The 26,641-nt window shown below is 49.1% G+C and overlaps 1 protein-coding gene across 1 annotated transcript in view; it reads right to left on the reverse strand.

Annotated features, from left to right (window-relative positions):
- The window catches only part of LOC134753462 (ankyrin repeat domain-containing protein 50), a 97,318-nt gene that overhangs the window by 12,393 nt on the left and 58,284 nt on the right, over nucleotides 1-26,641 (reverse strand). The window contains exons 35-44 of the mRNA XM_063689336.1: nucleotides 26,060-26,143; nucleotides 25,457-25,560; nucleotides 21,892-21,923; nucleotides 19,615-19,810; nucleotides 18,762-18,945; nucleotides 8,634-8,743; nucleotides 8,085-8,212; nucleotides 7,813-7,988; nucleotides 3,149-3,266; nucleotides 194-277 (exon numbers count right to left, since the gene is read on the reverse strand). Of these exons, the coding sequence (XP_063545406.1) occupies nucleotides 194-277; nucleotides 3,149-3,266; nucleotides 7,813-7,988; nucleotides 8,085-8,212; nucleotides 8,634-8,743; nucleotides 18,762-18,945; nucleotides 19,615-19,810; nucleotides 21,892-21,923; nucleotides 25,457-25,560; nucleotides 26,060-26,143 (1,216 nt within the window). The remainder of the gene's footprint in view (nucleotides 1-193; nucleotides 278-3,148; nucleotides 3,267-7,812; nucleotides 7,989-8,084; nucleotides 8,213-8,633; nucleotides 8,744-18,761; nucleotides 18,946-19,614; nucleotides 19,811-21,891; nucleotides 21,924-25,456; nucleotides 25,561-26,059; nucleotides 26,144-26,641) is intronic.

Genomic DNA, 26,641 nt, shown 5'->3' on the forward strand with positions numbered 1-26,641 from the left:
CGTAGCCGAGCCGTATGGCTGCTGCTCGACGCAACGTTGTCGCAACTGCGCAGCGCCGCAGACGCCATTTTCCATAGCGCTGACTAGACGGAGACGCTAGTGTGGGGTAGCAAGAAGATAGTTTTTTACGAGATCAAAATACTGGCCCACTTTAACTGTGCCGTTACAGTATAAACCTCTCTAGCTCACTCACGTTTTCTTAAATATGCGCCCTCTCGCTCGCCCCAAACTCCCCACTAGCCTGTTGTACGCCTGCCGGCTCTTGGATGCAGCCACACTATGTACACAAACTATACTATAAACCAGGCTTCGAAATTATCCAGATAGTCTTTGATAATTATCACGATAATTATCCCAGGTATGGATGGTGCTATATTTATTTCATTTGAATTCTTTAGTAAATTTTAAAATCTCGTCTTAGAATCTTCGTAAATTTTAGGTTATTATCAAATCGATAATTATCAGGCATAAGAATCACGATAAGATCAAGATAACTATCATTGATAATTATCCTTTCGAACCCTGCTATAAACTTTGCTGAAGCTAAACTCTCCTTTCTATCATACCAAGGAGAATTGCCAGTGCAGCGCTAGGCCGCACTGGCAGGCTCGCCATGTGAGGTTAGACGTTAAAGGAAACGACTAGGTTCTAGTTTACACGTATAATGAGGTTAAATATCACCTACATGGCCTTAAATACTATAGTCACCAATTGGAATTGGTTACAAAAATTTACCCTCCCATAGAAAATGGACCAGCCTAAATGTATCAAACAGCCAAATTTTGTTTCTCGTTTTCGTGGTTGGTCCCATAGTAAAAGTTGCTCAGTATAATCCCAAAACTTCCCTGGCAACGGGAATGCACTTATTTTTTAGCCACACTGTATAAAAATAATAAACTGAAATAGACGTCATATATTAAAGAAAAAGTGCCACCACCGGAGTGCTTCGTCACTTTTTAGGGTTCCGTACCTCAAGAGGAAAAAACGGAACCCTTATAGGATCACTCGTGCGTCTGTCTGTCTGTCTGTCCGTCTGTCACAACCTATTTTCTCCGAAACTACTGGACCAATTAAGTTGAAATTTGGTATACATATGTAAGTTTATTACCCAAAGACGGACATGTAACGTAAACAAATTAATTTTAAACATGGGGGGCACTTTTGGGGGGTAAATGAGAAAATTAAAAAACAAAGTTTTTCAAACTATATCGTGTTATATATCAAATGAAAGAGCTCATTGTGAGAATCTCAAATATATTTTGTATATAATTTTAGGATAAACAATTTAGAAGTTATTCGAGAAAATAGGAAAAAAATGACCATCCCCCCCCTTTATCTCCGAAACTACCGTCTAAAATTTAAAAAAAAACACACAAAATAGATCTTTACCTATAGATTACAGGAAAACCTATTAGAAATTGCAGTCAAGCACGAGTCGGACTTAATTACTTAGTTTTTGATCCGACCCCTACGTGTTTTTTAATGACATTTTACTCACGTTTCACATAAAAACACATTGTTTAAATTCTATAATGTACGGAACCCTTGGAACGCGAGTCCGACTCGCACTTGGCCGGTTTTCCTTAATATATGACATCTATTTCAGTTTATTATTTGATCCTGTGTTATGTAAGTTTTCTATGTATTGATATATCATATATTATAGGACAGAGACGCGCATTGTGTTAAATTACCGTGTAGAGTTTGATTAAAAGTCGGAGTTAGAGGTTACTTTGGGAATTAATTGTATCGAGCGAAGTGTCATATTCGTGTATCCGAAGCTGTGTTATTGAAGATAATATTTCTGTTTTTTTATTCCGTAGACTAAAATGACATTTCATGTGGTACTAAGAAATGTCATGTCTTACACATGAAACGTCATTTTAGTCTACGGAATAAAAAAAATAGACCTTACTTATATCTTAAGGCCGTTCCCTGAGCCAGAAGGCGAAAAATCTGCTTATATGATCATATTAGCTTTTGCCCGCGACTTCGTTTGCGTGGAATTAGTAATTTGGGTACCTTAATTCTTAAACAAATCTGCTTTTTAATACATCCTTTTTCACCCCCAAATTGGTCCACACTATACATTTCCACCCCATTTTTTTTACTACACCCTTGAGGGATGATTTCGGGAATAAAATTATTCTATATCCTTTCCCACAGCTAAAAAAAAAATGTTTTAAATTATAACTGTTTATTTTTCATAAGGAACAAGAATTACAATATTCATAGCTCTAATCTTATATTTTTAAGATTATATAGGCTAAGGGATATGGGGATGCAACCCCTGCTTACATTATTAAATTTTAATTAAATATTTTACATGCTAGTGAGTCTTTATACATTTATGTTTATCAGCGCTTTTTTAACTCAAACTATCCCCATACCAAGTTTCATCTAAATCGGTTCAGCGGTTATTGATTCCCCATACAAATTTCCACCCCCCCTTTTCACCCCCTTGAGGGGTGAGTTCTGGGATAAAAAGTATCCTATGTCCTTCCCCGGGACACACTATCTGTATACCAAATTTCAACTAAATCGGTTCAGCGGTTTAAGCGTGAAGAGGTAACACACAGACAGACAGACAGACAGACTTTCGCATTTATAATATTAGTATGGATTTTTCTAAGAGACGTTGATATTCGTAGACGTAGTTAAGATATAAGTAAGGTCTATTTTTTATTCCGTAGACTAAAATGACGTTTCATGTGTAAGACATGACATTTCTTAGTACCACATGAAATGTCATTTTAGTCTACGGAATAAAAAAACAGAAATATTATCTTTAATAACACAGCTTCCGATACACGAATTATGACACTTCGCTCGATACATTTAATTCCCAAAGTAACCTCTAACTCCGACTTTTAATCAAACTTTACTCGGTAATTTATTATGTGAATATAAACAAAAAAAGAAGAAAAAAAACAATCTTAACTTAAATAGTAATTTCATAGCTTTCGAATTTCGATATTGTAAGGTAACGTTTTTAAAATAAATAAAAATCGACAAAATTCGATCAAAATTGACACTTGCCGCGCATGATCTTTCCCGTTCTTTCTTGCGAAATGTGACAGTGACAGCGGCAAACCGATGGAACGGCCTTAACGCAAGTTAATAGCTCGTAAATTATGTATATTCTCACCTCTCTCGCTCTTGCTGCGTCTTCGTGTCTCGTCCCAGTATGATACGCATGTGCGTGTCGCGGTTGAAGTGCGTGTCGGTCAACACTGGCTGCGCGGTCAGACTCGGAGGTTGAGAACCTACGAATAACAAAATATTATAAATATAGTTGGTCAAGCAAATCTTTCCAGTAGGAAAAGGCGCGAAATTCAAGTTTTCTATGGGACTACACTACCGCCAAAGAGGATATAATAGGATTGAGGGGTACTGTCATAGTAAATTTTGTAGCTACAGTAAATTCACTGCCATCTATATGCCATCTATATACACACGATTAAAACTAAAAATAAAAGTATCAAAAAATGTATTTATATATGGACAAAGAGGATATAATATTATAGAGCGGTACTGTCATAGTAAATTTTGTAACCACTGTAAATTCACTGCCATCTATCGACATACTTTAAAACTAAACATGAAGATTTATAAAAATACGTTAAAATGTATTTAAATATGGATATATGATTTTTTTATTTGCATTATCTGCTTACAATAAGTATTTGCTTAAGGAGGCTAAACAAAGGAAAAATCAAAAGGAATATAAGTGGTGTTGGGTTCAAAACTGCACGGTTATGGTCCGTAAGACTGATAACTCGCCTATTTTGTACATAAATTCCGAAGACGCTTTAAACAAAATAACATAAGTGTTTACAACGTAAACAACCGTATTTTTTTGCTCATAGTTATTATTATACGAGTACGACTCTTTCATTGCAGAAACAATATACTCTTCTTAATTATTACTATATTTTGGACCTGCTCGAATATGCTCAGAATCATATCTATTGGAATAGTGATGTATCCTCATTTCGCTACAATTCAATTAAATCTTAATAAGGAATCTAAGACAATGTTTATGCATAAACAATTTAAAGCTATTATTATAAAAATTATTAGACACATGAATTATCCATCACACTTAATAATTAATGATATTTAGCTTTTATTACCAGAACGCCCGTGGGCTCCGTACTAAAACCAGAGAGTTTTTATCCAATGTGTTGAATTCAAACTATGATTTTATTTGTATCACGGAAACATGGTTGTTGCCCGGCATTTTTAATTCAGAACTTTTCGATTCACGATACAACGTATACAGAACTGATCGAGATTGCGAAAGAATGGGGGTAACGAGAGGCGGCGGCACGCTGATCGCAGTGCGCCGCGAGTTACCCGCAGATCAAGGAGCGCGGCCTGTCGTCGCCCTGCCGGACGCTGACATAACCTATCTTGATGTTCCCTACACTCAAAGTCCTTCGACGAAAAAACTTAGATTGTTTACATGCTACTTTCCCCAAGGAAAAGATCAAGTAAACTCTCAGTTATTATTTTTTGAATATTTATCTAATTTAAATACGGATTTTCCCGATGACGATTTTTTAGTCATAGGTGACTTTAATATTGGAGATGCAGTTTGGGTCCACACTGATCAGCGTTCACAATCCCTTAACTTAAGTAATCCTAACATGAACTGCCTCACTACTCAGTTAGCGGCACTTTTGCACTTTTGTAACTGGCAACAGTATAATAATATACCTAATAAAAATGGTAGGCAGTTGGATTTAGTGCTTTGTAACCGTGACTGTGAAGTCAAAATCGTAGACCCATTAGTTCCGATTGACACTCATCACCCAGTCTTGTGCATAACGACTGATATAGGTTCGATTGAGCGTCATTTAAAACCTGCATTACGTACTGTCCGCCGTTATTATGCAGCCGATTATGATATCATAAATTCAAAATTAAACCAAATAAACTGGAAATTGTATTTAGACATTAATAACGTTGAAAATGCCGTAGATTGTTTTTATTCCATAGTTAATAAGATTATAGATGAATTCGTTCCCACAAAAACTCTTTCTAATAATAACTGTAAATATCCGATATGGTTCTCCCGTTCTCTCATTACTTTAATAAAGAATAAAAATAAAATACATGAAAAATGGAAAATTTATAAAAGAATATCTGACTATAATGCTTTCTCCAGTTTACGATACAAAATTAAGTCTATGGAACAATCGTGCTATAAGTTATTTTTATCTAGAGCTGAAGATAATATCAGATTTAATTCCAAACATTTTTGGTCATTCATAAAATCCAAAACTGATAGAAACGATACCGGGCTTCCTGACACTCTATTTTTAGATGATAGATCAGCAAATGATGGACACTCTACAGCTAATTTATTTAATGACTTTTTTCTATCCGTTTTTGAACCCATTGTAAAGTCGAGCTCAACTGATTCCGAAGAAAATAATCTGCCAATAAGCGTCATCAATAACGTTGACATCACAGTGTCGTTAGTCGAGAAGCATCTGAAGACGTTAAACGAGTCAAAGGGTAGTGGGCCCGACGGTATTCATCCAGTATTTCTCAAGCGTTGCAGTGGCTCTTTAGCGTTACCGATAACTCTGTTGTTTAATAGTTCCTTGAAATCAGGAGTGTTACCCAAGATCTGGAAAAAATCGATTGTAGTTCCAATTTTTAAAAAGGGTGATAAACGAGACATAAAAAACTATCGTGGCATATCGAAACTATCAGTTATTCCTAAATTATTCGAAAAGATTATTTATGATACTCTATACCCCACGGTGAGATCTTTATTGATAACCCAACAGCATGGTTTTATTAACAAACGATCCACTGAAACAAATTTGTGTGAATTTCTAGATTACATTTTGACTGGCATGGATAGGGGCTATCAAGTAGACGCCATTTATACAGATTAAGGCATTTGACAAAATCTCCCATTCTATATTACTTAAAAAGTTGGAAAACTTCGGCATTCATGGCGATTTACTCAGATGGCTCACATCTTATTTGCGAGATAGGACTCAGGCTGTAACTGTTAAAGGCTTTACATCTAGTTTCATCCCTATTACATCGGGCGTCCCGCAGGGGTCCCATTTGGGACCTCTACTATTTAACATTTATATTAATGATGTTATCAAATGTTTCTCACATTCAAATATATTACTATATGCCGATGATACTAAGATTTTTACAGTTATTAAATCCGAAGACGATTGTCTCAAGTTACAGGATGATCTAAACAGACTAGATATATATTGCGCAAATAATAAACTTTTCCTGAATATTGATAAATGTTCCATAATTACTTTCTCGCGGAAATATCAGCCTATACATTTCAAGTATAAGATAGGTACGCAAATACTTACCAGAGTTAATGTGGTCAGGGACTTAGGAGTGTATATTGATAGTGAGATTCAGCTGACGTCTCATGTTGACAAAATTACATCTAAAGCCTATCAAATGCTCGGGTTCATCCTTCGACAGAGTAAAGATTTTAAAAATCCCAACACAATACTTCTCCTTTATAATGCATTTGTCAGATCGCATTTGGAATATGCGTCTGCAGCATGGAGCCCTCTATACTCAGTGCACATAAATTCAATAGAACGAATTCAAAAAAAGTTCCTTAATCGTCTTAAATATAAATTCAACTCCTTCGTTTGTGAAAATATAGAAAGTCTTCAGATGCGTAGAGAAAAAAGGGATATCACGTTCTTGTATAAGATTTTGAACAATATGGTTGACTCCGAATATTTTGTAAACAAATTGTCGTTTAGATGTCCAACCTTTCGTACCAGGTCCGCTTATTTGTTTTCTATTCCATTTAGTCGAAAAAGATATTCAAACAACAAGTATTTAGTAAGAGCATGTAGTACTTATAATAAGAAATATTTACATATAGACATGTTTCACCTAAATCCTCGTAAATTTGTATCTGCAATGAAAGCATCAAAATCAAATAAGCAAACAAATGATAACAATAATAAAAATAAAAAATAAAAAACAAATAAAAAAAAACAATTACTAAACAACGAGCACTAATTTTTATTTATTATTGTTTTCCATTTATTTTGTTACACTAGCAACTCTTGGAGCTGATGCGTGTTAATGTAGTAAATCAGTTTAAAATTTCTTCTTCTTTCTCTTTTTTTTTTAAAATATTATCATTAATTTACTTGTTCATAAATTTTGTCATTAAATTGTATAATCTTAGTTTCAGTTTTAGTTTGTAATTGCCTTGTTAATTTACGAATGTGCATGTACTGCATGTTGTTTCTCTCAGAGCAATAATTGTGTTACCTATAAGTGGAAACTGTTCTGGCTGTTGTGTCAACTCAATTTGTTAAACTATATGTGTGATTATATGCTGTTTGTTTCCCTTTGCAATAAATAAAAAAAAAAAATATTTATTTTTATATGATTTTGACCCATGTTCTTTCACTGATATGCGTTAAAATTGTTAAATAACAAACGAAACCGTCAACGCCCTCTATACGAGAGTAGTCCGAAACTAGTGGCGCCATCTGATCGAGAATCAAATTTTCGTGATTTTCGAGGCACGTTTTTTTTCTTAGACTGTATCCATCTATTACGGAGTTATATCTATCTTTGATATGCATCTCAGTAGTCATGTTTCTACGTCGAGACGTCGTTAGCGCGATCTAACTCGGAGGTGGCGACATCTCTTGACAGATCTGTGTACTACACTACTTATTACCGTACCTAGTCATGTTTCTACGTCGACACGTCGTTAGCGCGATCTAACTCGAAGGTGGCGACATCTCTTGACAGATTTGTGGACTGTTCACTTACCATGTGTGGGTTGTGTGGGGCTACAAATGTCGCTGATAGGGCTCCGCGGCGGCGAGGCGTAGAGCGGACTCATGTTGTCCCTGTCGCACGGGTAGCCGTGGCGCTCGTCGCGTCGTCTGTCTCGCTCGCACGCGTAGCCGCGTAAATCTGCGTCTCGTTCGTTGGCTGCGTAACTCCTATACGAAAAAAATATATATATTAATAACATTAAATCGCTCTTTAGCGGCAAAACCGCCTCTAGTTTGATTTGTGTGTACTTTTTTGTATTTTACCTAAGTTTAGAATCCTTTTCGACCGCCTGATGTTCGGGTATCACGTTTTCCCTCTCTTTCTCGCGCCTGCTGCGGCCGCAACGCGCGACCTGTTGCGCGAAAGAGAGCGATAGATTCGCTCGATTTGGCTGTAAAAAAAATAAAAGTGTTAACGAGATTACCAGCAATAAAGGGGCCCACAGACTATCAGTCCGCCGGACGATATCGGCCTGTCAGTTAGAACAAAAATTTGACAGTTCCGAACAACTGACAGGCCGATATCGTCCGGCGGGCTGATAGTCAGTGGACCCTTTAAAATCAGGGCCTAGACAAGATGAAAATCATTAATAGAAAACGCCATTCGAATTAGTACATTACGATACAAGTGCGAAAAATAGGGAATTTGTACGAAGTAGTCAACGAAACGTCGGAGGTAAATTTAAAACTTATTTTAAGCGATTAAGTCCCGTCGTTGTGAATAATAATGAGTAAAAATCGTGAAAGTTTAAATCAGTACTACGTACATACGTACTGTGAATGTAATTTAATTAAAATAATTAATTAATTAACCTTATCATGATGTGTGAGATCGGGAGGCGGGTCGTGGTCGCGAGTGGAGCCGGCGGACGATTTGGTTGAATTACTGTGCGTGCTGCGACGCTTATACTCCGGAGAATCTTCTGTAAAATTAATGAGATGTAAAGCAAATTTTTACCCTAGAAATTCGTCCACATTTGTGACGGTTCGTTTAAAAAAATTTGAAACTCGCATGTTTCACCCGGTAATCGAACCGACTAAAATTTAAAATATTATTTATTTATTTTTGTTTCCGATATCTCGCGACCAAATGCTGGAATGATATCCCTCCACCTGTAAGACGGCTCAAAAATAAGCAAACTTTTAAACACCAGTTTAAAAAGATACTGCTTGAGAAACAAAAAACAGGGATACCATACGGCTATTTGGTTGCTGATTTCAGGATCTAATCGGTATTGCTAAGAGATCTTGTACCGAACCTTTCGCACTTTCTCACTCTTATTTTATGGCCACTTCTATTTTTATTTCTTTGTTTATGCTTATTTTCTGTTTTATTTATGTATTTTATTTCAGAACTATCTAACACCACTAAACTACACACTTTTTACAGTACTGTATACTTATCACCGTCATATTTACCCAACTGTAACGTGATCTGGGTTCCGGCAGAATATCAGTGCTTTGCACAATAGAGTGGAGCATATAGCTGAGTCGGAACCATTTTGTTGTTGCTGCAATGAACACAGCGTACAGCTAATTACTAAACTAAAAACTAATTTTTCGCGTTTAAGTAATATTTTTTTGTTAATTTAATTTAGTACATAAGTATTTTGAGTTTTGTTCTGATTGCAATGTACCTATTTATAAAATTGTGTGTTTTGCAGCATCCAAATAAACGTTTTATCTATCTATCATCATCTATCTAAAAATAAAAAAATAAAAAACATTTTATTCTACTATTCAATACAGTTAATGTCAATGATAACATTTCTTTATGAAACATTAGGCCTTACACTCGTCTGTCGTACAAAATATCCATAAAATCGAATATTTAGTATTCAAGAATATTTTTAGAAAAGCAAAGAAAAAAAAAAGAAATTAAAAATCTATGATTGCAGTTTTGTTTATTTTCAAAAATAAAAGAATCAGAATCAGAAATATTTATTGTATAAACCGTGTAGGTACAAGAAGTATAGCTAGAAGAATGTTTCCTTTGAGCCAAATGGACTAACTTAAGGTTTTAAGGCACTTTCCCTTAAGGCGGTTCCCTGGGCCAGAAGGCGAAAAATCTCCTTATATATTATGATCATGTTTTTCTAAGAGGCGTTGATATTCGTAGACGTGGAAAAAATATATGTAGTTCTTGACTATATTATCTTTAACAACATAGCTTCCGATACACGAATTATGACACTTCGCTCGATACAATTAATTCCTAAAGTAACCTCTAACTCGGACTTTTAATCCAACTTTACTCGGTTATTTATTATGTAGTATCACATAAGCAAAAAAGGAAGAAAAAACAATCTTAACTTTAATAGTAATTTGATAGCTTTAGAATTTCGATATTGTAAGGTAACGTTTTTAAAATAAATAAGAACCGACAAAATTCGATCAAAATTGCCACTTGGCGCGCATGATCTTTCCCGTTCTTTCTTGCGAAATGTGACAGTGACAGCGGCAAACCGATGGAACGGCCTTAAGGGCCCATTAATTATTTGCACACTGTATAAACTTACTGGTGTTGTGTTCGGGCTGGGCAGGGAGCTGCTGGAGGGGCATGGCGCGCTCCAGCAGGCGGCTGATGTGCGCGTGCCCGGCGCGCCACGCCACCGTGGCCGGAGTACTGTATTAACTTACTGGTGTTGTGTTCGGGCTGGGCAGGGAGCTGCTGGAGGGGCATGGCGCGCTCCAGCAGGCGGCTGATGTGCGCGTGCCCGGCGCGCCACGCCACCGTGGCCGGAGTACTGTATAAACTTACTGGTGTTGTGTTCGGGCTGGGCAGGGAGCTGCTGGAGGGGCATGGCGCGCTCCAGCAGGCGGCTGATGTGCGCGTGCCCGGCGCGCCACGCCACCGTGGCCGGAGTACTGTATAAACTTACTGGTGTTGTGTTCGGGCTGGGCAGGGAGCTGCTGGAGGGGCATGGCGCGCTCCAGCAGGCGGCTGATGTGCGCGTGCCCGGCGCGCCACGCCACCGTGGCCGGAGTACTGTATTAACTTACTGGTGTTGTGTTCGGGCTGGGCAGGGAGCTGCTGGAGGGGCATGGCGCGCTCCAGCAGGCGGCTGATGTGCGCGTGCCCGGCGCGCCACGCCACCGTGGCCGGAGTACTGTATTAACTTACTGGTGTTGTGTTCGGGCTGGGCAGGGAGCTGCTGGAGGGGCATGGCGCGCTCCAGCAGGCGGCTGATATGCGCGTGCCCGGCGCGCCACGCCACCGTGGCCGGAGTACTGTATAAACTTACTGGTGTTGTGTTCGGGCTGGGCAGGGAGCTGCTGGAGGGGCATGGCGCGCTCCAGCAGGCGGCTGATGTGCGCGTGCCCGGCGCGCCACGCCACCGTGGCCGGAGTACTGTATAAACTTACTGGTGTTGTGTTCGGGCTGGGCAGGGAGCTGCTGGAGGGGCATGGCGCGCTCCAGCAGGCGGCTGATGTGCGCGTGCCCGGCGCGCCACGCCACCGTGGCCGGAGTACTGTATAAACTTACTGGTGTTGTGTTCGGGCTGGGCAGGGAGCTGCTGGAGGGGCATGGCGCGCTCCAGCAGGCGGCTGATGTGCGCGTGCCCGGCGCGCCACGCCACCGTGGCCGGAGTACTGTATAAACTTACTGGTGTTGTGTTCGGGCTGGGCAGGGAGCTGCTGGAGGGGCATGGCGCGCTCCAGCAGGCGGCTGATGTGCGCGTGCCCAGCGCGCCACGCCACCGTGGCCGGAGTACTGTATAAACTTACTGGTGTTGTGTTCGGGCTGGGCAGGGAGCTGCTGGAGGGGCATGGCGCGCTCCAGCAGGCGGCTGATGTGCGCGTGCCCGGCGCGCCACGCCACCGTGGCCGGAGTACTGTATTAACTTACTGGTGTTGTGTTCGGGCTGGGCAGGGAGCTGCTGGAGGGGCATGGCGCGCTCCAGCAGGCGGCTGATGTGCGCGTGCCCGGCGCGCCACGCCACCGTGGCCGGAGTACTGTATTAACTTACTGGTGTTGTGTTCGGGCTGGGCAGGGAGCTGCTGGAGGGGCATGGCGCGCTCCAGCAGGCGGCTGATGTGCGCGTGCCCGGCGCGCCACGCCACCGTGGCCGGAGTACTGTATTAACTTACTGGTGTTGTGTTCGGGCTGGGCAGGGAGCTGCTGGAGGGGCATGGCGCGCTCCAGCAGGCGGCTGATGTGCGCGTGCCCGGCGCGCCACGCCACCGTGGCCGGAGTACTGTATAAACTTACTGGTGTTGTGTTCGGGCTGGGCAGGGAGCTGCTGGAGGGGCATGGCGCGCTCCAGCAGGCGGCTGATGTGCGCGTGCCCGGCGCGCCACGCCACCGTGGCCGGAGTACTGTATAAACTTACTGGTGTTGTGTTCGGGCTGGGCAGGGAGCTGCTGGAGGGGCATGGCGCGCTCCAGCAGGCGGCTGATGTGCGCGTGCCCGGCGCGCCACGCCACCGTGGCCGGAGTACTGTATAAACTTACTGGTGTTGTGTTCGGGCTGGGCAGGGAGCTGCTGGAGGGGCATGGCGCGCTCCAGCAGGCGGCTGATGTGCGCGTGCCCGGCGCGCCACGCCACCGTGGCCGGAGTACTGTATAAACTTACTGGTGTTGTGTTCGGGCTGGGCAGGGAGCTGCTGGAGGGGCATGGCGCGCTCCAGCAGGCGGCTGATGTGCGCGTGCCCGGCGCGCCACGCCACCGTGGCCGGAGTACTGTATAAACTTACTGGTGTTGTGTTCGGGCTGGGCAGGGAGCTGCTGGAGGGGCATGGCGCGCTCCAGCAGGCGGCTGATGTGCGCGTGCCCGGCGCGCCACGCCACCGTGGCCGGAGTACTGTATAAACTTACTGGTGTTGTGTTCGGGCTGGGCAGGGAGCTGCTGGAGGGGCATGGCGCGCTCCAGCAGGCGGCTGATGTGCGCGTGCCCGGCGCGCCACGCCACCGTGGCCGGAGTACTGTATAAACTTACTGGTGTTGTGTTCGGGCTGGGCAGGGAGCTGCTGGAGGGGCATGGCGCGCTCCAGCAGGCGGCTGATGTGCGCGTGCCCGGCGCGCCACGCCACCGTGGCCGGAGTACTGTATTAACTTACTGGTGTTGTGTTCGGGCTAGGCAGGGAGCTGCTGGAGGGGCATGGCGCGCTCCAGCAGGCGGCTGATGTGCGCGTGCCCGGCGCGCCACGCCACCGTGGCCGGAGTACTGTATAAACTTACTGGTGTTGTGTTCGGGCTGGGCAGGGAGCTGCTGGAGGGGCATGGCGCGCTCCAGCAGGCGGCTGATGTGCGCGTGCCCGGCGCGCCACGCCACCGTGGCCGGAGTACTGTATAAACTTACTGGTGTTGTGTTCGGGCTGGGCAGGGAGCTGCTGGAGGGGCATGGCGCGCTCCAGCAGGCGGCTGATGTGCGCGTGCCCGGCGCGCCACGCCACCGTGGCCGGAGTACTGTATAAACTTACTGGTGTTGTGTTCGGGCTGGGCAGGGAGCTGCTGGAGGGGCATGGCGCGCTCCAGCAGGCGGCTGATGTGCGCGTGCCCGGCGCGCCACGCCACCGTGGCCGGAGTACTGTATTAACTTACTGGTGTTGTGTTCGGGCTGGGCAGGGAGCTGCTGGAGGGGCATGGCGCGCTCCAGCAGGCGGCTGATGTGCGCGTGCCCGGCGCGCCACGCCACCGTGGCCGGAGTACTGTATAAACTTACTGGTGTTGTGTTCGGGCTGGGCGGGGAGCTGCTGGAGGGGCATGGCGCGCTCCAGCAGGCGGCTGATGTGCGCGTGCCCGGCGCGCCACGCCACCGTGGCCGGAGTACTGTATTAACTTACTGGTGTTGTGTTCGGGCTGGGCAGGGAGCTGCTGGAGGGGCATGGCGCGCTCCAGCAGGCGGCTGATGTGCGCGTGCCCGGCGCGCCACGCCACCGTGGCCGGAGTACTGTATTAACTTACTGGTGTTGTGTTCGGGCTGGGCAGGGAGCTGCTGGAGGGGCATGGCGCGCTCCAGCAGGCGGCTGATGTGCGCGTGCCCGGCGCGCCACGCCACCGTGGCCGGAGTACTGTATAAACTTACTGGTGTTGTGTTCGGGCTGGGCAGGGAGCTGCTGGAGGGGCATGGCGCGCTCCAGCAGGCGGCTGATGTGCGCGTGCCCGGCGCGCCACGCCACCGTGGCCGGAGTACTGTATTAACTTACTGGTGTTGTGTTCGGGCTGGGCAGGGAGCTGCTGGAGGGGCATGGCGCGCTCCAGCAGGCGGCTGATGTGCGCGTGCCCGGCGCGCCACGCCACCGTGGCCGGAGTACTGTATAAACTTACTGGTGTTGTGTTCGGGCTGGGCAGGGAGCTGCTGGAGGGGCATGGCGCGCTCCAGCAGGCGGCTGATGTGCGCGTGCCCAGCGCGCCACGCCACCGTGGCCGGAGTACTGTATAAACTTACTGGTGTTGTGTTCGGGCTGGGCAGGGAGCTGCTGGAGGGGCATGGCGCGCTCCAGCAGGCGGCTGATGTGCGCGTGCCCGGCGCGCCACGCCACCGTGGCCGGAGTACTGTATTAACTTACTGGTGTTGTGTTCGGGCTGGGCAGGGAGCTGCTGGAGGGGCATGGCGCGCTCCAGCAGGCGGCTGATGTGCGCGTGCCCGGCGCGCCACGCCACCGTGGCCGGAGTACTGTATTAACTTACTGGTGTTGTGTTCGGGCTGGGCAGGGAGCTGCTGGAGGGGCATGGCGCGCTCCAGCAGGCGGCTGATGTGCGCGTGCCCGGCGCGCCACGCCACCGTGGCCGGAGTACTGTATTAACTTACTGGTGTTGTGTTCGGGCTGGGCAGGGAGCTGCTGGAGGGGCATGGCGCGCTCCAGCAGGCGGCTGATGTGCGCGTGCCCGGCGCGCCACGCCACCGTGGCCGGAGTACTGTATAAACTTACTGGTGTTGTGTTCGGGCTGGGCAGGGAGCTGCTGGAGGGGCATGGCGCGCTCCAGCAGGCGGCTGATGTGCGCGTGCCCGGCGCGCCACGCCACCGTGGCCGGAGTACTGTATTAACTTACTGGTGTTGTGTTCGGGCTGGGCAGGGAGCTGCTGGAGGGGCATGGCGCGCTCCAGCAGGCGGCTGATGTGCGCGTGCCCGGCGCGCCACGCCACCGTGGCCGGAGTACTGTATAAACTTACTGGTGTTGTGTTCGGGCTGGGCAGGGAGCTGCTGGAGGGGCATGGCGCGCTCCAGCAGGCGGCTGATGTGCGCGTGCCCGGCGCGCCACGCCACCGTGGCCGGAGTACTGTATAAACTTACTGGTGTTGTGTTCGGGCTGGGCAGGGAGCTGCTGGAGGGGCATGGCGCGCTCCAGCAGGCGGCTGATGTGCGCGTGCCCGGCGCGCCACGCCACCGTGGCCGGAGTACTGTATTAACTTACTGGTGTTGTGTTCGGGCTGGGCAGGGAGCTGCTGGAGGGGCATGGCGCGCTCCAGCAGGCGGCTGATGTGCGCGTGCCCGGCGCGCCACGCCACCGTGGCCGGAGTACTGTATAAACTTACTGGTGTTGTGTTCGGGCTGGGCAGGGAGCTGCTGGAGGGGCATGGCGCGCTCCAGCAGGCGGCTGATGTGCGCGTGCCCGGCGCGCCACGCCACCGTGGCCGGAGTACTGTATAAACTTACTGGTGTTGTGTTCGGGCTGGGCAGGGAGCTGCTGGAGGGGCATGGCGCGCTCCAGCAGGCGGCTGATGTGCGCGTGCCCGGCGCGCCACGCCACCGTGGCCGGAGTACTGTATAAACTTACTGGTGTTGTGTTCGGGCTGGGCAGGGAGCTGCTGGAGGGGCATGGCGCGCTCCAGCAGGCGGCTGATGTGCGCGTGCCCGGCGCGCCACGCCACCGTGGCCGGAGTACTGTATAAACTTACTGGTGTTGTGTTCGGGCTGGGCAGGGAGCTGCTGGAGGGGCATGGCGCGCTCCAGCAGGCGGCTGATGTGCGCGTGCCCAGCGCGCCACGCCACCGTGGCCGGAGTACTGTATAAACTTACTGGTGTTGTGTTCGGGCTGGGCAGGGAGCTGCTGGAGGGGCATGGCGCGCTCCAGCAGGCGGCTGATGTGCGCGTGCCCGGCGCGCCACGCCACCGTGGCCGGAGTACTGTATTAACTTACTGGTGTTGTGTTCGGGCTGGGCAGGGAGCTGCTGGAGGGGCATGGCGCGCTCCAGCAGGCGGCTGATGTGCGCGTGCCCGGCGCGCCACGCCACCGTGGCCGGAGTACTGTATTAACTTACTGGTGTTGTGTTCGGGCTGGGCAGGGAGCTGCTGGAGGGGCATGGCGCGCTCCAGCAGGCGGCTGATGTGCGCGTGCCCGGCGCGCCACGCCACCGTGGCCGGAGTACTGTATTAACTTACTGGTGTTGTGTTCGGGCTGGGCAGGGAGCTGCTGGAGGGGCATGGCGCGCTCCAGCAGGCGGCTGATGTGCGCGTGCCCGGCGCGCCACGCCACCGTGGCCGGAGTACTGTATAAACTTACTGGTGTTGTGTTCGGGCTGGGCAGGGAGCTGCTGGAGGGGCATGGCGCGCTCCAGCAGGCGGCTGATGTGCGCGTGCCCGGCGCGCCACGCCACCGTGGCCGGAGTACTGTATAAACTTACTGGTGTTGTGTTCGGGCTGGGCAGGGAGCTGCTGGAGGGGCATGGCGCGCTCCAGCAGGCGGCTGATGTGCGCGTGCCCGGCGCGCCACGCCACCGTGGCCGGAGTACTGTATAAACTTACTGGTGTTGTGTTCGGGCTGGGCAGGGAGCTGCTGGAGGGGCATGGCGCGCTCCAGCAGGCGGCTGATGTGCGCGTGCCCGGCGCGCCACGCCACCGTGGCCGGAGTACTGTATAAACTTACTGGTGTTGTGTTCGGGCTGGGCAGGGAGCTGCTGGAGGGGCATGGCGCGCTCCAGCAGGCGGCTGATGTGCGCGTGCCCGGCGCGCCACGCCACCGTGGCCGGAGTACTGTATAAACTTACTGGTGTTGTGTTCGGGCTGGGCAGGGAGCTGCTGGAGGGGCATGGCGCGCTCCAGCAGGCGGCTGATGTGCGCGTGCCCGGCGCGCCACGCCACCGTGGCCGGAGTACTGTATAAACTTACTGGTGTTGTGTTCGGGCTGGGCAGGGAGCTGCTGGAGGGGCATGGCGCGCTCCAGCAGGCGGCTGATGTGCGCGTGCCCGGCGCGCCACGCCACCGTGGCCGGAGTACTGTATAAACTTACTGGTGTTGTGTTCGGGCTGGGCAGGGAGCTGCTGGAGGGGCATGGCGCGCTCCAGCAGGCGGCTGATGTGCGCGTGCCCGGCGCGCCACGCCACCGTGGCCGGAGTACTGTATTAACTTACTGGTGTTGTGTTCGGGCTAGGCAGGGAGCTGCTGGAGGGGCATGGCGCGCTCCAGCAGGCGGCTGATGTGCGCGTGCCCGGCGCGCCACGCCACCGTGGCCGGAGTACTGTATAAACTTACTGGTGTTGTGTTCGGGCTGGGCAGGGAGCTGCTGGAGGGGCATGGCGCGCTCCAGCAGGCGGCTGATGTGCGCGTGCCCGGCGCGCCACGCCACCGTGGCCGGAGTACTGTATAAACTTACTGGTGTTGTGTTCGGGCTGGGCAGGGAGCTGCTGGAGGGGCATGGCGCGCTCCAGCAGGCGGCTGATGTGCGCGTGCCCGGCGCGCCACGCCACCGTGGCCGGAGTACTGTATAAACTTACTGGTGTTGTGTTCGGGCTGGGCAGGGAGCTGCTGGAGGGGCATGGCGCGCTCCAGCAGGCGGCTGATGTGCGCGTGCCCGGCGCGCCACGCCACCGTGGCCGGAGTACTGTATTAACTTACTGGTGTTGTGTTCGGGCTGGGCAGGGAGCTGCTGGAGGGGCATGGCGCGCTCCAGCAGGCGGCTGATGTGCGCGTGCCCGGCGCGCCACGCCACCGTGGCCGGAGTACTGTATAAACTTACTGGTGTTGTGTTCGGGCTGGGCGGGGAGCTGCTGGAGGGGCATGGCGCGCTCCAGCAGGCGGCTGATGTGCGCGTGCCCGGCGCGCCACGCCACCGTGGCCGGAGTACTGTATTAACTTACTGGTGTTGTGTTCGGGCTGGGCAGGGAGCTGCTGGAGGGGCATGGCGCGCTCCAGCAGGCGGCTGATGTGCGCGTGCCCGGCGCGCCACGCCACCGTGGCCGGAGTACTGTATTAACTTATTCAACGCTCGAAACCGGGTCGGAGCGGCCGCCTGCACTTTTTCCTTATCGCGGTTAACTCGACTCATAGGTACCGGGACTTGTTTACAAGTTAATTTTAATCTAAGTGCATACGTATTGCAGCCTTGTGTTCACAAACTTAAGGTTCATTTTTGTGTTGTGTTTTTGCACTAACCTCAAAAGTCTACCCAAGATTAAAATGAATTGCGCTAAGTGTGGTGATGAATTAACGGACTTTGCTGAGTGTGGTCAATGCCGCGGCCGATTGCACTTCGATTGTGCTGGATTGACTGAAGCCACGTATCGAAAAAAAGGGACCGCAGCAAAAGCAGCCTGGCGATGTGTAAACTGCCGAAATACGCCATCAGCGGACACCGGAACCACCGCCGACATTCTGAACGAGATCAGATCGTTTCGAAATGACTTTAACGCAATGAAATCGGATGTTAACACTATTAAAAGCGAGATTCGCGCAACCTCACAGGGCCTGCAGGAGCTTAATGCAAAATGGAGCGAGCTCGACACCTCGCTTACTGCCATAGATGCGCGGCTGGTTCTCGTAGAAGACAAAGTTTCCTCACTGGGTCCCCTGCAGAAGAGTTTTGACGAGGCCTGTGTTACTATTGAATCCCTCAAAAACGATTTGAATAGTCGCGATCAATTCTCTCGCTTGAGCAACATTGAAATTTCTGGACTAACCTATAAAAGTGGGGAAAATCTTATGTCTCTTTTGACCGATATATCAAGAAAGCTAGGAGTTTTTGTGTCGGACTCCGACATCGATTCCATTCACCGAGTGCGTCGCTTTGGAACCATCACCGCTTTAGCGAGCGGCGGGGCCGGGCGCGCCGGCGCGGACCGCGAGCCAGCAGTCATCGTGCGATTCGTGCAACGCCGCCGCAAGGACGAGCTGCTGGCGGCTATGCGCACGCGCCGGACACTCACCACGGTCGACATCGGAATGCCGGGGCCCCCACAAAACCTCTACATAAACGACCACCTAACTCGCGAAAATAAGCTATTATTAAAAAAAGCCCGTGCAGTTAAATCTAATTTAAACTATGCCTACCTGTGGGTTAGAGATTGCAAGATTTTAATGCGTAAAAATGATAAATCTAAAATCCTGCATATCTCAAACGAATCCGACCTTTCAAAACTGAAATGACTCATTATTTACGTTGTTTACGTGCTCACTTTACTGCTACGCCGATCAACGATATTACTATTACGTTATAAAAACAATTTAAACACACTCTCACTGACTATAACCGTGTTTCTAATTATACCTAAAATTACAATTAACTGCACTCGTTTTACCCACCCATACATACTTTTCTCGTACAGGCGACTCAACTTATTTTTTGTTACGTTCGGAAATTGTCTCAATAACAATAGCCCTTTAATATACCTATTTTTATTACCACATTTAATACTTTTGAATTTCATAATATATTATACAAACCTGTATTTCTCGTGACGACAGTACCTGACTTAAACGTTTACTATCAAAATGTTAGGGGGTTGCGAACTAAATCGCATTATTTTCTGGCAAACGTTTTGAAAGCCGATTATGATATTATATGCCTGACAGAGACGTGGTTGACGAGTGACTTTAACGATGCTGAGTATTTCTGGAATGATTATGCCGTTTACCGCCACGACCGGTGCTCGGCGCGCGGCGACGGCGCGGGGCGGGGCGGCGGCGTGCTGGTGGCGGTGCGCCGCGGGCGCGGCCTGGCGGTGCGCGAGCGCCCCGAGCTGCGCTCCGGCCCGCGCCGGGAGGAGCTGTGGCTGAGCATCGAACGCGCCGGCACCGTCGCGCCGCCGCCGCGGACGCGCCCGCCCGGCGCTGCCGCGCATCGGGCTAAGTTATTTATTGCTTGTTGTTATTTCCCTCACGGCGGTGAACATTATTCCGACTTGCAATCCTTTTTTGACTCTGCGTCCGATTTTATAATTAGTAATCCGAACGATAGTTACATAATTCTAGGCGATTTTAATATTAGTCATGCCATTTGGACGCTTCTTAATGGAAGCTTAGTTATTGACACAAACAACAATACGACTGCAACCTTAATCTCCGATTTCTTAAACCTCTCGGGTTTAAAACAACTTAACGGGTGCTCGAATGTAAACAATCGGATCTTGGACCTGGTGTTAAGCGATTTGTCTTGCTCTGTTACGCATTGTACGACACCACTAACCCCTGAGGACTCCCATCACAAATCTCTCGACATTAACATCAAGCTTCCTTTTCTTTCGGCCGCGTATGATCCTCCTAGAGAGAAATTACTTTTTTATGCTGCAAATTACGAAAAAATACGTGACGCTCTTTCTTCTACTGACTGGACCCCAATGCAATATATGAATACTGAACAGGCTACTACTCATTTTTACTCAATCTTAAATACTCTTATTAAAAAGTACGTTCCTCTCAGTAAGACAAACTGCTCTAGTAATCGTCCCCCTTGGTACACCCGGGCATTAGTGAAATTAGGTCGAGAAAAGCGTAAAATTCACACCAGGTGGAAAACTTACAAAAATCCTTTAGACTATCTTGCATTCAAGCTGTTAAGAACAAGAGAGCACAAAATGGAACTGGATTGCTATAATTCATACATATCTTTTGCTGAGAAAAATATCCGTAAGTGTCCTAAATATTTTTGGTCTTTCATTAAATCAAAGTTTTCCGCAAATAAAACCCCAGACTGTATGTATTATGGAGGCAATTCCTCAACTGACAGTGAGACAGTAGCTAATTATTTCAACGATTATTTCCACTCAGTTTTTGTTAAAGGTATCGCGTACCCTGTTTCTCCAAATTCTCATACTAACAATAGCCCGGTAGATATCTCTTCAATTAACATAAATAATAAACTCGTTCTTAAACACCTCCAACAGGTTAACACAAATAAGGGAGCGGGACTTGACCGTATTCATCCAATTTTAATCTCTCGCTGTAGCAAGGAATTGGCTACTCCTCTTACTATTATTTTCCGTAAATCGTTATCCGAGGGTTGTTTCCCGTCTGTTTGGAAAACGGCTTTAATAACACCAATACATAAAAGCGGAGATAAACATGATGTTACACAGTATAGACCCATATCTAAATTATGCATTTTTGGCAAAATATTAGAAAAAATTGTTACATCCGAATTGACAAATTGTATCATTCGTATAATTTCCCCTGACCAACACGGTTTTCTTCGTGGCCGTAGTGTTGACACCAATCTTATTACCTTCACTGATTTTATTTTGAACGCTATTGGCAACGGTCATCAGGTTGACGCCGTGTATACCGATTTCTCAAAAGCTTTTGATAAAATTAATCACACTATGTTATTACACAAATTATACGAACTCGGTATACACGGAGACCTCTACAGGTGGATTGAATCCTACATCCAGAACCGATGCCAGGCAGTATCACTAAGAGGCTATACTTCCAGATACTTAACCATTGATTCAGGGGTCCCTCAAGGCTCTCATTTAGGACCGCTTTTATTTATCATATACGTAAACGACATGGGTTCATCGTTTTCTAGTTCAAGACATCTAGTTTATGCAGACGATACAAAAATTTTCAAAATCATAAAAACAAAGAACGACTGCCTGGACATGCAACGCGATCTTGATAGCTTTGCCGCATATTGCGGTTATAACCAATTGCTTCTGAACCCTGATAAATGCAACTGTATTACTTTCACTCATAAACAAAGTCCCCTTCTTTTCAATTATAGTTTTTCAGGAAAGATCATAAATAGAATCACCAAGGTCCGAGATCTTGGTATTATTTTGGATTCTAAGCTTAACTTCATTTCACACATAGACCACATCTCCGAGAGGGCCTACAAGAAATTGGGCCTGATACTTAGACTATCTCAACCATTTAAAGAACCAAACACCCTAAAAGTATTATACTCCTCTTACGTTCGCAGCATTTTAGAGTTCGGTAGCGTCGTCTGGACCCCTCAATATACCGTTCACATAAAAAGAATTGAAAGAATCCAAAAAAAGCTGTTAAAGTCGCTCAATTTCCGCCACGGTCTGAATATGTCAGAGAATAGCACACACCGTCGTAGTCTAGGGCCACTAGATACACGACGTGTTTATATAGACCAAATGTTTCTGTATAAACTCTTAAATGGCCTTACTGATTCTTCCACTCTTCTTGAAAAAATTGTCTTTAAATTGCCTCGTATTCCCACGCGCCACCCCCAAACATTCCATATCGATTTTTGTAGATCTAATTTCGCCAAAAATACTTTTTTTAGACGAGCCTGTCATGATTACAATGTTAATTTCATAAATCTAGATATCTTCTCATTGTCTTTCGGTAAATATAGTAGTGGTCTGCGGAGCTTACTTTTTCCATAGCAGTCTTTGCTTTAAAAAAAAAAAAAAATTGTAATTGTTCTATAGTCTTATGTAACGTATGTATGTTTGTAAGCATGTTTGATACTTAGGTACTTTATTAGTTGTGTATCCAATTGTTACTTCTGTGTATCTTCCTATTTATAGGCAGTGCCGAACAAGCCCTGTTTCTACTTGTTATCAATATCAGTATGTTATAATTAATGGAACTATAGGTCTTATTGTATATCTGCAAGTTTAAACTTATCTGTATGTGACTGTTTGTTTCCTAAATAAAAAAAAAAAAAAAAAAAAAAAAAAAAAAAAAAAAAAAAAAAAAAAAAAAACTTACTGGTGTTGTGTTCGGGCTGGGCAGGGAGCTGCTGGAGGGGCATGGCGCGCTCCAGCAGGCGGCTGATGTGCGCGTGCCCGGCGCGCCACGCCACCGTGGCCGGAGTACTGTATAAACTTACTGGTGTTGTGTTCGGGCTGGGCAGGGAGCTGCTGGAGGGGCATGGCGCGCTCCAGCAGGCGGCTGATGTGCGCGTGCCCGGCGCGCCACGCCACCGTGGCCGGAGTACTGTATTAACTTACTGGTGTTGTGTTCGGGCTGGGCAGGGAGCTGCTGGAGGGGCATGGCGCGCTCCAGCAGGCGGCTGATGTGCGCGTGCCCGGCGCGCCACGCCACCGTGGCCGGAGTACTGTATAAACTTACTGGTGTTGTGTTCGGGCTGGGCAGGGAGCTGCTGGAGGGGCATGGCGCGCTCCAGCAGGCGGCTGATGTGCGCGTGCCCAGCGCGCCACGCCACCGTGGCCGGAGTACTGTATAAACTTACTGGTGTTGTGTTCGGGCTGGGCAGGGAGCTGCTGGAGGGGCATGGCGCGCTCCAGCAGGCGGCTGATGTGCGCGTGCCCGGCGCGCCACGCCACCGTGGCCGGAGTACTGTATTAACTTACTGGTGTTGTGTTCGGGCTGGGCAGGGAGCTGCTGGAGGGGCATGGCGCGCTCCAGCAGGCGGCTGATGTGCGCGTGCCCGGCGCGCCACGCCACCGTGGCCGGAGTACTGTATTAACTTACTGGTGTTGTGTTCGGGCTGGGCAGGGAGCTGCTGGAGGGGCATGGCGCGCTCCAGCAGGCGGCTGATGTGCGCGTGCCCGGCGCGCCACGCCACCGTGGCCGGAGTACTGTATTAACTTACTGGTGTTGTGTTCGGGCTGGGCAGGGAGCTGCTGGAGGGGCATGGCGCGCTCCAGCAGGCGGCTGATGTGCGCGTGCCCGGCGCGCCACGCCACCGTGGCCGGAGTACTGTATAAACTTACTGGTGTTGTGTTCGGGCTGGGCAGGGAGCTGCTGGAGGGGCATGGCGCGCTCCAGCAGGCGGCTGATGTGCGCGTGCCCGGCGCGCCACGCCACCGTGGCCGGAGTACTGTATTAACTTACTGGTGTTGTGTTCGGGCTGGGCAGGGAGCTGCTGGAGGGGCATGGCGCGCTCCAGCAGGCGGCTGATGTGCGCGTGCCCGGCGCGCCACGCCACCGTGGCCGGAGTACTGTATAAACTTACTGGTGTTGTGTTCGGGCTGGGCAGGGAGCTGCTGGAGGGGCATGGCGCGCTCCAGCAGGCGGCTGATGTGCGCGTGCCCGGCGCGCCACGCCACCGTGGCCGGAGTACTGTATAAACTTACTGGTGTTGTGTTCGGGCTGGGCAGGGAGCTGCTGGAGGGGCATGGCGCGCTCCAGCAGGCGGCTGATGTGCGCGTGCCCGGCGCGCCACGCCACCGTGGCCGGAGTACTGTATTAACTTACTGGTGTTGTGTTCGGGCTGGGCAGGGAGCTGCTGGAGGGGCATGGCGCGCTCCAGCAGGCGGCTGATGTGCGCGTGCCCGGCGCGCCACGCCACCGTGGCCGGAGTACTGTATAAACTTACTGGTGTTGTGTTCGGGCTGGGCAGGGAGCTGCTGGAGGGGCATGGCGCGCTCCAGCAGGCGGCTGATGTGCGCGTGCCCGGCGCGCCACGCCACCGTGGCCGGAGTACTGTATAAACTTACTGGTGTTGTGTTCGGGCTGGGCAGGGAGCTGCTGGAGGGGCATGGCGCGCTCCAGCAGGCGGCTGATGTGCGCGTGCCCGGCGCGCCACGCCACCGTGGCCGGAGTACTGTATAAACTTACTGGTGTTGTGTTCGGGCTGGGCAGGGAGCTGCTGGAGGGGCATGGCGCGCTCCAGCAGGCGGCTGATGTGCGCGTGCCCGGCGCGCCACGCCACCGTGGCCGGAGTACTGTATAAACTTACTGGTGTTGTGTTCGGGCTGGGCAGGGAGCTGCTGGAGGGGCATGGCGCGCTCCAGCAGGCGGCTGATGTGCGCGTGCCCGGCGCGCCACGCCACCGTGGCCGGAGTACTGTATTAACTTACTGGTGTTGTGTTCGGGCTGGGCAGGGAGCTGCTGGAGGGGCATGGCGCGCTCCAGCAGGCGGCTGATGTGCGCGTGCCCGGCGCGCCACGCCACCGTGGCCGGAGTACTGTATTAACTTACTGGTGTTGTGTTCGGGCTGGGCAGGGAGCTGCTGGAGGGGCATGGCGCGCTCCAGCAGGCGGCTGATGTGCGCGTGCCCGGCGCGCCACGCCACCGTGGCCGGAGTACTGTATAAACTTACTGGTGTTGTGTTCGGGCTGGGCAGGGAGCTGCTGGAGGGGCATGGCGCGCTCCAGCAGGCGGCTGATGTGCGCGTGCCCGGCGCGCCACGCCACCGTGGCCGGAGTACTGTATAAACTTACTGGTGTTGTGTTCGGGCTGGGCAGGGAGCTGCTGGAGGGGCATGGCGCGCTCCAGCAGGCGGCTGATGTGCGCGTGCCCAGCGCGCCACGCCACCGTGGCCGGAGTACTGTATAAACTTACTGGTGTTGTGTTCGGGCTGGGCAGGGAGCTGCTGGAGGGGCATGGCGCGCTCCAGCAGGCGGCTGATGTGCGCGTGCCCGGCGCGCCACGCCACCGTGGCCGGAGTACTGTATTAACTTACTGGTGTTGTGTTCGGGCTGGGCAGGGAGCTGCTGGAGGGGCATGGCGCGCTCCAGCAGGCGGCTGATGTGCGCGTGCCCGGCGCGCCACGCCACCGTGGCCGGAGTACTGTATAAACTTACTGGTGTTGTGTTCGGGCTGGGCAGGGAGCTGCTGGAGGGGCATGGCGCGCTCCAGCAGGCGGCTGATGTGCGCGTGCCCGGCGCGCCACGCCACCGTGGCCGGAGTACGCCCTGCAACAATATACACATTACTATACTATGAATGTCTTTAAACAGCTTCCAGATGAATTGAAAATGTTAGATGGCATAGTATTTATGCGTAGTTTAAAAAAATGGCTTATTTATATTTACTAGGCTCTCCGAAACATGTCGCGCGAGTGACTAAAACAAGTGAGTCTAAACCGTGAAGTTATTTAATGTTAAATATTTACATTTGAAATCCGATCATTAAATCACTATTTGTTCACTGTATGTTATTTGATTTTTTTCTTCTTGTCTGTTACCTTCCGTGATTCTTCTCACCAGAAGGACCGAGAGGAAGGAGGTCTCATCAGAAGATCAGCGCTGGAAGCCACCAGCAACATGCTGAGATGAGGCCATTTCGTGGCACTTTAATCTTATTTTATGTTTTCTTTTATATTATGTAATGTTTGTTCGTTTGTGCTTAGGAATAAAATTTTATTCTATTCTATTCTATTTCCGCACATGTATGAGAATATGTGTTGCTTACCACAATGGTCAGCTTGCAATGGGTCCGCGCCGTGCTGCAGCAGCCACAAAACGCATTCTTCGTGGCCCTCCTGAGCTGCGATACCTAGAAACAACAGCATACCGGTACCATAAATGTTATCAGAGAGGATATATATATAGGATAGAGGAATACTGTTATGTCAATACATGTTAACGCTATATAGTCGAGAATAGGCCAAAGCCATCCAGCCAGCCAGTCATGGTAGCGCCATCTGTTCAAGAATCAAATTTTCTTCATTTCCGAGGCACGTTTTTTCCTTAGACTGACCTTATACGGAGTTACATAGTCTGGTAGGGTCAAGGAGGAAACAGTGGCTTGGTAGAAAAAGGCCGGGTACAGTGGCTCACTCAACCTAATTTCAACAGGAGAGAGGCGATATTTAAATAAATAAATGAAATATATAATTTAATAAAATAAATAAAATGAATAAAATAAATAAAATGAATAAAATAAATAAAATAAAATAAATAAAATAAATAAAATAAATAAAATAAATAAAATAAATAAAATAAAATAAAATAAAAATGAAATTGGAAATAAAAAATATTTGGGCGACTGAGC

The sequence above is a fragment of the Cydia strobilella genome, chromosome 27 (assembly GCF_947568885.1).
Source record: "Cydia strobilella chromosome 27, ilCydStro3.1, whole genome shotgun sequence".
Lineage (NCBI taxonomy): Eukaryota > Metazoa > Arthropoda > Insecta > Lepidoptera > Tortricidae > Cydia > Cydia strobilella.